General features: G+C 41.9%; 1 protein-coding gene across 1 annotated transcript; it reads right to left on the bottom strand.

Annotated features, from left to right (window-relative positions):
• Positions 1 to 2380: 2380 nt before the first annotated feature.
• Positions 2381 to 10343, bottom strand: ZNF830 (zinc finger protein 830). The gene is made up of 2 exons (XM_061175903.1): positions 9001 to 10343; positions 2381 to 2636 (listed from the first exon to the last, which is right to left on the bottom strand). The coding sequence occupies exon 1, from the start codon at positions 10319 to 10321 to the stop codon at positions 9173 to 9175; it is 1149 nt and encodes a 382-aa protein (XP_061031886.1). The 5' UTR covers positions 10322 to 10343; the 3' UTR covers positions 2381 to 2636; positions 9001 to 9172.
• Positions 10344 to 10360: the final 17 nt, after the last annotated feature.

Here is a 10360-nt window from a genome sequence, read left to right as displayed (position 1 = left end):
CTGTTTGAGAGTCTCTCAGAGCTTCTGCCACCCCCTTTAGGACTGTAGCATCCCTGACATCCGGTTTTCACTCATCAGGATTGTTAAGAAGAAAAAAAAAAATCACAGGGAAATGGGTAGATTCTGTTCTTTTTTTATGCTACCCACTGTGGAAGCTTGGAAGCCACAGGCAGTAATAGCGAAAAGGCTTCACACCTGCCTAGAGATGGTGTGGGGCACTCATGAGGCTAGTTTGCACTCGGTGGATTTCTTTTTAATAAGCTCTGGTCTATGAATCACATAAATTTCAGCACTGAGAGCTGATTTTACGGTTTGGTTTGCTTAATAGTCACACAATTAAAATAAGTTGTAAAAAAACAGTGGTGGTGTTTGCCAGGATAAATATTTAAAAGGGAACAGCTGTAGGAAGATGTAATAATTCATATCAGCCCATGGCTCTTCATTCTCAATAAAGCCTATGGAGGTTGGCTTTTTTTTTTTTTTTTTGGCTGTGCTGTGTGGCATGGGGGATCTTAGTTCCCCGACCAGGGATCAAACCCATGCCCCCTGCAGTGGAAGGGTGGAGTCTTAACCAGTGAACCACTATGGAAGTCCCTGGAGGTTGGTTTAACCAGAGGGGTTTTTTTTTTTTTTTTTTTTTTTGCCTCTCCTTTGAACATCTTTGTGCTGCAGCTGCCAGGTTGAAGTAGGACAGCTGAGAGGAGTCAGGTGTGCCTTTGGGAGTAGTTAATCCATGGCACAGAGACGGGGCTTCTGGGGCAGGGTTGAGGTCACAGATACAGAGTGACCCTCACAGAGTGAGGGAGACTCAAAGTTACTACCGTCCTCCTTGAACTCTTGGTTGGGTTTTCTAGTGTGAAGTCCTGGTGGTCATGTTTTTTAGGAGGTAAGTTAATAATTTTCAAAGGGAAAATTAATTTTACCAAGAGAGCCTATTTGGGAAGCAAACTTAAGTTTTGTGTCCTTAAACTTAAGTTTTGTGTCCTCCACGGGACTGAGGGCTGGTCAATAGGTAGCACTAATGACCGCTGGTTTTCCAGCTCTGGTGTGCAGCAGAGGTTGAAGACTGGGTTGAACACTTCCTCTCTTGTTCCTCGTGCCATTTCCTTTATACCAGGAGAGCCCCAAGCCCTCTTCTCTCCTTTTCTGGGAGGTTCCACTTCTTACTGAAGCCTTACGACCAGCAGCCCACTATGGTTTCCCTCTCCTGCCTTCAGCTCCTGTCTTGGTCTTGGTGATTGTAAAGGAAAAAACTCTATTGTTTCCGTTTACATTATACACAATACTCTCTGAATATTACTTAACTCTGACACCAGATATATGGGTTTTCCAAACATCAAGCAATTCTGTGACACCAGCTGGGTGTCCTGCCATTTAATTCAATTCTGACGCTATCTACCCGGAGCTAGTGTCAGACCCCATCGGTTAAGCGCTCAGTCCAATGAGACTGCCCCCTCCCACCACTTCGGATGCCAGCCACAAATCCAGGTGGTTACCTGCGCTTCTGACTGACTTTAGATCAGAATTTCCCACCACCCCGTCCTCAGGTTTTGATTAATTTGCTAGAGCAGCTGACAGAACTCAGGAAAACAATTTACTTACTGGATTCCTGGTTTATCATGAAAGGATATAACTCAGGAACAGAGAGAAGAGATGCATAGGGCAAGATATGTGGGAAGGGGTGCCGAGCTTCCATGCCCTCTGGGCACACCACCCTCCAAGCACCTCCCTGTGTTCCCCAGCCTGGAAGCTCTCTAATGCCATCCTTTTTGGTTTTGATAGAGGCTTCATCACATAGGCATGATCCATTAAATCATGGTCCATTGGTGATTGAACTCAGTCTCCAGTTCCCTCCCCTCCCTGGAGGTCTGGGGGTGAGACTGAAAGTTCTAACCCTCTAATCAGTGGGTGGTTCCCCACGTAAACAGCACCCATTCTTAGGGGCTTTCCGAAAGTCACCTCATTAACATAAACTCAGGTGTGGTTGAAAGGGGCTTGTTTTGAATAACAAATGGCGCCATTATCACTCTTCTCTAACCACTTAGTAAATTCCAAGGGTTTTAGGAGCTCTGTGCCAGAAACGGGGACAAAGGCCAAAATATATATTTCTTATTATAAATCACAATATCACCGTGATAGAGGTGAGAGGGTTCTTAGGGAATACCCAGACAACACAATACCCAGAGAAGGCTGGAGGAGTAAACTAACTAGGTAGATACCACATAGTTAGTGAGTGGGAGAAATCCGACCCTAGACTTTTGATCAAGGTCCTACCTGATTTTTTTTTTTAAATTTTTATTGGAGTATAGTTGATTTAAAATGTTGTGTTAGTTTCTGCTGTATAGCAAAGTGAACGAGTCATACATATATTATACATATATCCACTTTTTAAAAAAAAATTTTATTTTTATTTATTTTTATGGCTGTGTTGGATCTTTGTTTCTGTGCGAGGGCTTTCTCCAGTTGTGGCAAGCGGGGGTCACTCTTCATTGCAGTGCGCAGGCCTCTCACTATCGCAGCCTCTCTTGTCGCGGCGCACAGGCTCCAGACGCGCAGTCTCAGTAATTGTGGCTCACGGGCCCAGTTGCTCCGCGGCATGTGGGATCTTCCCAGACCTGGGCTCGAACCCGTGTCCCCTGCATTGGCAGGCAGATTCTCAACCACTGCGCCACCAGGGAAGCCCTATCCACTCTTTTTTGGATTCTTTTCCCGTATAGGCCATTACAGAATATTGAGTTCCCTGTGCTATACAGTAGGCCCTTATTAGTTATCTATTTTATATATATAGTAGTGTGTATATGTCAATCCCAATCTCCCAATTTATCCCTCCCCCCGCCCCCACTGGTAACCATAAGTTTTGTTTTTTAATTGGAGTATAATTGCTTTAAAATGTTGTCTTAGTTTCTACTGTAGAACAGAGAATCAGCTATATGTATACATATATCCCCTCCCTGTTGAGCCTCCCTCCCCTCTCCCCATCCCACCCCTCTAGGTCATCACAGAGCACTGAGCTGATCTCCCTGTGCTTTGCACACACACATCTTCCCACTAGCTATCTATTTTACACATGGTAGTGTATGTATGTCAATGCTACTCTCTCAATTTGTCCCACCCTCCCCTTCCCCCCGTGTCCACAAGTCCGTTCTCTATGTCTACGTCTCTTTTCCTGCCTTGCAAATAGGTTCATCTGTACCATTTTTCTAGATGCCATATATATGCATTAATATATGATATTTATTTTTCTCTTTCTGACTTACTTCACTCTGTATACTTCGTTCTGGGTGATATTTATTTTATTTAAAAAATTTTTTATTGGAGTATAGTTTTTAAAATATTTATTATTTATTTATGCTGCACTGTGTCTTAGTTGCGGCACATGGGATCTTCGTTGAGGCATGCGGACTCCTAGTTGCGGCATGCATGCAGGATCTAGTTCGCTGACCAGGGATCGAACCCAGGCCCCCTGCATTGGGAGTGTGAAGTCTTACCCACTAGATCACCAGGGAAGTCCCTTATTGGAGTATAGTTGATTCACAATGTTGTGTTAGTTTCTGCTGTACAGCAAAGTGAATCATTTATACATATACATCTATCCACTCTTTTAAGATTCTTTTCCCATATAGGTCATTGCAGAGTATTGAGTAGAGTTCCCTGTGCTATACAGTTAGATAACTTATTAGTTATCTAATTTATATATAGTAGTGTGTCTATGTCAATCCCAAACTCCCAATTTATCCCTTCCCCCCCGCTTTCCCCCCGGTAACCATAAGTTTGTTTTCTACATCTGTGACTGTATTTGTTTTGTAAATAAGTTCATTTGTATTATTTTTTAAGATTCCACATATAAGCGATATCATATGATATTTGTCTATCTGACTTACTTCACTTAGTATGATAATCTCTAGGTCCATTCATTTGCTGCAGTATGGGTGATATTTAAACCCATGGGAATGAGTGAGGTCGCTGAGAGAGGAAATGTAGATAGAAAATAGAACACAGGGTTACAGGAATTTTTTTTCCTGTTCAAATTTAAAGCATCTAAATACCTGGTATCATACAGGCTACTAGACTCTCAGTATTAAAAAGCAACCTAAGGGGGGACTTCCGTGGTGGTGCAGAGGTTAAGAATCTGCCTGCCAATGCAGGGAACATGGGTTCGAGCCCTGGTCCAGGAAGATCCCACATGCTGTGGAGCAACTAAGCCGGTGCTCCACAACTACTGAGCCTGTGCTCTAGAGCCCGTGAGCCACAACTACTGAGCCCGCTCGCTGAGAGCCCGTGCTCCGCAACAAGAGAAGCCACAGCAGTGAGAAGCCCGCGTGCAGCAACGAAGACCCAACACAGCCAAAAAAAAAAAAAAAAAAAAAAACCAACCTAAGGTCATCTATCTAGCCACAGTTCCTACCTACATATGCATTTACTCAAATCCCCCAACACATCATCCAGCCAAGTAGCTAGCCAATGGGTGCATCATTAACAGGAAACATACTATTTCCATTAAGACCTTCCATTCATTAGAAAGTGGTTTTTCCTCATATCAAACTTTTAGGTAGGTGAGTATATACCTGTATCTGTATCTCCAAAAAGGAACAGTGTTGAAAGTGAAAGGGGACACCATTCCTAATTACACCAAGACAGCTGGGACTATCCTGGGCAAATCTTGCAAGTAAAAGTAACAATACTTTGGCCATCTCTGTCTCCAGATAGTCAACTGAATGACTTTTAAAATCTTTAAAAGGTGAGACGTCACTTGTCTCATGGCAAAATTAAGTATTTGGAGTTAAAAGAAATCTCAAAAAAAAAAAAAAAGAAAAATCATCTGCTCTAATTCCCTCATTTTAAAGAGGGAATTAAGGGACATTATTAGCCTAAGATCAAGCTAGCAAGTTAGTAGTAGCATGGGGCAGAGTTAGACCAGATTCTACTAGTAGAAACACTTTTATTGCTTTATTTATAAACTTCACTTTATAAACTCCTTTCACATGCATGTATTATTAGACTCTCACTACAGCCTGTGGGGTATCATCATCATTTTATAGTAGAGCAAACTTAAGTTTCAGAGAGGCGACTTGCCCAAGATCACTAGACATTAAAAAGTAGAGTAGGGGGAACTATATTAAATATCCTGTGATAAACCATAATGGAAAATAATATGAAAAAGAATATATATAACTGAATCACTTTGCTGTACAGCAGAAATTAACACAATATTGTAAATCAATTATACTTCATTAAAATTAAAAAAAAAAAGTAGAGTGGGAACTTGAACCTGTCTTTTCTCGTGCCAATTCCCTTGTTCTTTCCATTACTCCATACTAATCTAGTGAGTGTTACATTAAAAGTGTTTAGGTCTAAGTTATACTCTTTTCCCTGCAATTTTAATTCCATAGCGTCTTATTTTGTTCCCTGGTGTGTAAAAAGTAGTCATTACTTCCATCATTAAATGAGATCTATGTGAAAGCATTTTGTAAATTGTAAGGCACTGGACAAATGAACATTTGAAGGCTAGTTATGAGATCAGCATTTTTTTTTTCCTCCAAGTTAGGGGAACTGTATTCAATTGGGTGAGACGTAGTATTTACAATAATTACTTTTTGTAGTATTTACAATAATTCTAACACACAGGCATACCTCATTTTATTGTACTTCATAGTGCTACATTTGTTTTTACAAACTGAAGGTTTGTGGCAACTCTGCATTGAGCTAGTCTATTGGTGCCATTTTTCCAACAGCATTTGTTCACTTCGTGTCTCTGTCACATTTTGATAATTCTCACAATATTTCACACTTTTCCCCTATTATTTGTTATGGTCATCTATGATCAGTGATCTTTGACGTTACTACTATGATCACTGAAGGCTCAGATGATGGTTAGCATTTTCTATACAAGAGTTTTTAAATTAAGGTATGTACTTTTTTCAAGACATAATGCTATTACACACTTAATAGACTACAGTATAGTGTAAACATAAGTTTTTTATGCACTGGGAAACCAAAAAATTTGAGTGGCTTGCTTTATTGCGATATTCACTTTATTGTGGTGGTCTGGAATGGAATCTGCAATATCTTTGAGGTATGCCTGTAAATGTTGGCTGAATTGGGGGGGTGGTCTCTAAAAAGAGAACAAGTGACAGAAAGAAATCCCTGGGACCACTTCTTACAATTTGGAAACATTGGTGGTACTCGCAGTCTAATGCCAAAACCTATTTCCCACAGCTCTAAGAGGTACAAAGGAGCTAAGGCATGGAGGAACAAGAAGGATTCAACAACCCATGTAGTTATCTACATCAATCTCAGATACAACAAGGATTCACTTGATTTTGATCAGGGACCCATCACTCATGCTCTGGGATACAGAGCACTGGGAGATTTTGAGAGCTTTTGGGTCCTCCTAAAAACCCACTGGGGGTTTATATGCCTGGCATTCCTTAAGCTCATCCTTTAACTGTGTTACAGTAAAGGACTCAACAACCTCAAGGTACTCAACTCTTAACTTAGTGAAAGTTCCGACCCTTTAGAGCATGGTATTCAAGGCCCTCCACAACGGTTCGTAACCTACCTTTTCAGTGATAACTCCCACTGTTGTCAGGAATAAACACTCTGCTCCAGTTAAACTGGGCTGCTCACTACCTCCTGAGCATGTTGTATTTTTCCACCTGGATACCTTTCTCTTTACTTTATTTTTTTGGCTGTGCCGTGCAGCATGCGGGATTTTAGTTCCTCAACCAGGGATCGAACCCATGTCCCCTGCATTGGGAGCGTGGAGTCTTAACCACTGGACCACCAGGGAAGTCCTGATACCTTTCTCTTTAAACCTGCGCTGTCCTTTATGGTAGCTGTTAGTCACATATGGCTAGTGAGTACTTGAAATACGGCCAGTCCAAATTGAGATGTGCTATTAGATACACCCAGATTTCAAAATACATTTCTACAGGAACCCCCAAAATGTAAAATATTTCATTAATAATACTTAAATATTGATTACATATTGAAATTTAACGGAATATTTTGGATATATTGGATTAAATAAAACTAATTTCACATTCTTTTTACTTTTTCATGTGGCTACTAGAAAATTTAATATATGTATGTGGCTTGAATTATGTTTTTAATATACAGTGCTCCTCTAGATCATTAGCATAGCCTCTTAGGCCCATATAGAAGTTGGCCCACCATTCAAGACCCCCCTTGTACTTTCTCACATCCTGAAATAATAAGATGATAAACGACAGAAAACTCTTAAGTGTGGGTTCATACATTTGATGCAGACATGCCTTTTACATTATCAAACTGAAGTTGCTATCACAGATCCACTGGACAGCTCAGGAAAGCAAAGCCTTTCTGCCAAAGGCCTCAGGACAATTAATATGCTCCATAAGTGTTAGATAACTTCCTTTAGGCACCCACACTAGAAAAACCCAAAACCCCTGAATTCCACCTATATATCTCCTGTTTTTCTTCACTTCTAGTCAATGTTAGCCCTTTCTGTGAAATTCTTTCAATACTATTACTTTTCTCTCAATACATACCTAATTACAGTCTTAGCTGCCTTGCTTTTAAAATCTAGTTTCCAAGTAGTCTCCCAGCTTCCTAGCCCCTACCCATGTTCATTCCGTTCTATATACTGCAACTGAAATAATCTTCCATAATATTTCTTGCAGATATGACTCTCTGCTCAAAAACTTCCATTTTGCCCACATTGCCTACAGGAAGAATTCTTTTGTTCAACACTCAAGGCTTTTTTATACCTTATCCCTGGGCTTAAAACCTGGGATTTAGGGAAACTAGACTGAGCTTATGTAAAGCACTTAGAACTGTGCCTGGCTTATAAGAAAGTCTTAGCTATTATTACTACTACTCACTTTTATTTGAATGTGCTGTATGCATTTCTATCCCCGGAACACTGCTAATTCCTTTTTCCTATTTGAATACCTCTATCTCCAAAGGGAGAAGGATTGATTTAAACTATTGATGATCAGCACAGGCTAATTGTTACTGCTGGAGAAACAACTTATACCTCCTGCCTACAATTGATAGAACCTGTTAACTCTTACCCCTAATTTATAATATGTAACAATAAAATTTAAGATTACATGGGATATAAATAAAAGGTAGCATTTCTTTTATGCAATAGACAGTAAACTTACGGAATGTGTCATTTAAAGAAAAAACAAAGCCTGGAAAAATATAAATAGGTTCTGGATTTAGGGCAGTGGTGCTCCAATTTTGGCCTTACTAGAATAACCTGGGAAGCTTTCTTTTTTTGGCCGCGCCTCGCGGCTTGCGGGAATCTTAGCTCGACCAGGGGTAGAACCCGTGCCACCTGCAGTGGAAGCGTGGAGTCCCGACCACTGGACCACCAGGGCATTCCCACAGAATAACCTGGGAAGCCATCAAAACTACTACAGGTGTCTGAGCCCCACTCCAGATTTACTGAATTTCTCCAATGGTAGGGCACGGGCACATGAATTTTTTAAAAAGCTTCCTAGATGATCCACATACACTTAAAAAAAATCTTTATATGAGATCTTCCTGTGTACCTACATCCGAGAACCACTGGTTTAATCAAGAGAAACTTTGGATTAAGGAGGTTGGTCATACTTGGCATATATTTTTCACCATATTCTCCTGGAACACCGTTTTGAAACAGAGACCTGATTAGCCCTGAATGACTTATATGTTTTTGAGTAGTGTTCTTAAAAACAACAACAAAACAACCCCCCGCCCAGCCACAACCCTCTTGAGTTTGATTTAGGGAGTCAGAAAAGAAAAAGCCATATACATTCTAAATGCCACACTTGGTTTTCATCTAAAAGCTTGTCTGTTGGTCTGACTTCTATTAACTTATAAATTTCAAAATATAATTCTTAAGTAAATATATATTTAATATGTACAATATTTACAGCGTACAGCTTTTGCAACTCAAACTTTAGATCTATAAGTGTGTGAAAAAGTGGGCATTTGAGTGTAATACTTCGAAAACTTCAAAAACACCTTTACCTCAAAAACATTTTACACCAATTTTCCAAAGCGGTATCTTCACAGGCTCATTGTATCTCGACAACCCAGTCAAGTTACCAAGTCTCCAGGCATGGAGTAAACGATATCGTATTGAGAGGCGGCACTTTTTATACAGTCGTAGAGGATGTAGAACTCTTGGGTCTTTGAAACTCTATAACAAAGTCCCTTTCACCCTCCAATCCTGAGACAACAAATCCTGTAGTTCTACCTCATCATCGCTGTCAACATTCTCCTCTTCCTTTTTCTGCAGTTCTTTTATGGTCAGAACCTCTTTAAGCTTATTTTTTATCTCATCCTGGCGATTCCGCAGCTTTTCCACCCGACGGTAACACTCTATCTGCTCATCGATCTCCCCAATCTGCCGGTCCAACCGTCCCTCCTCATCCTCTTCGGCAACTATGGCTTCGGAAATAGTGTTGACCTGTCTCATGGCTTTTTGAAATTCGTCCCATTCTTTGTCCATCTGATCCTTTGGGGCATCAACCTTTCGTACCCTCGCATCTATCTCAGGGTCGTCAAAAAACCCTTCCGGTAATGCTTCCGCGGTGTTTTCTCTCCTTTCCACCACTTTTTCATGTATTTCTGCTTTCTCAATTGACCCTGAATGAGGAATTAAAGGGGCCTTGGGAGGATTTGTGTCCGAGAAATCGCTTGGCAGCCTACTACCGGTTGCCTCCCGCGCGGAGGAAAGTGAGTGTTCCTTGCCCTGCGCGTTGGCCGGATGCTTACAGACATCCCCTCTTTTCCCTTCTCCTCCTCCTCCTCCTCCCTCCTCTTTCTCCTCCTCCTCTTCCTCATCTTCATAATCAGGGAGTAAACCGAGTCCCGAAGCCTTACTGAGGGTCGCCCTAGTGGACTCCTTTCCGGCTTTGTCAACGTTGGTGGGCAAAGCGGAAGTGGAGGGCTGTACTTGAGACACCAGGGAGGCCTTCGCTCTTTTGGCATCTTGGCTCTCTGCGTCCGGCGCCTTCCTCTTGGTGGACTGAGGCACTGCGCTGGCGGACTGAGGCACTGCGCTGGCGGACGGTCCCTGGACGGCTTCTTTCACGCCTTTCAGCTCGGCCACTTTCTCTCGGTGCTGCTTTCCCAGGACGTGAGTCTGCCACAGGAGCTCGCTCTTAACCGCGGTGTTACACAGGGCACAACTCAGCTGCCCCAAGCGGTTGTACTTCGCGAATGGAGATTCTATCCGTTTGCGGTTGGTGCTCAGACGCTGCTTCTCCTTCATCAACCGCCGCAGTTCGTCCTGATTAACCACTCGCTTCCCCGCATCAGGCCGAGCGGAGGCGGAGGACGCCATCTTTGCGACCCAACCCGAGGCGATTCTGGCTTCCGTCCC

The sequence above is a fragment of the Eubalaena glacialis genome, chromosome 19 (assembly GCF_028564815.1).
Source record: "Eubalaena glacialis isolate mEubGla1 chromosome 19, mEubGla1.1.hap2.+ XY, whole genome shotgun sequence".
Classification (NCBI taxonomy): Eukaryota; Metazoa; Chordata; class Mammalia; order Artiodactyla; family Balaenidae; genus Eubalaena; species Eubalaena glacialis.
Note: the sequence above shows the minus strand (reverse complement) of the source record. Positions and strands in the feature narration are given on the sequence as shown.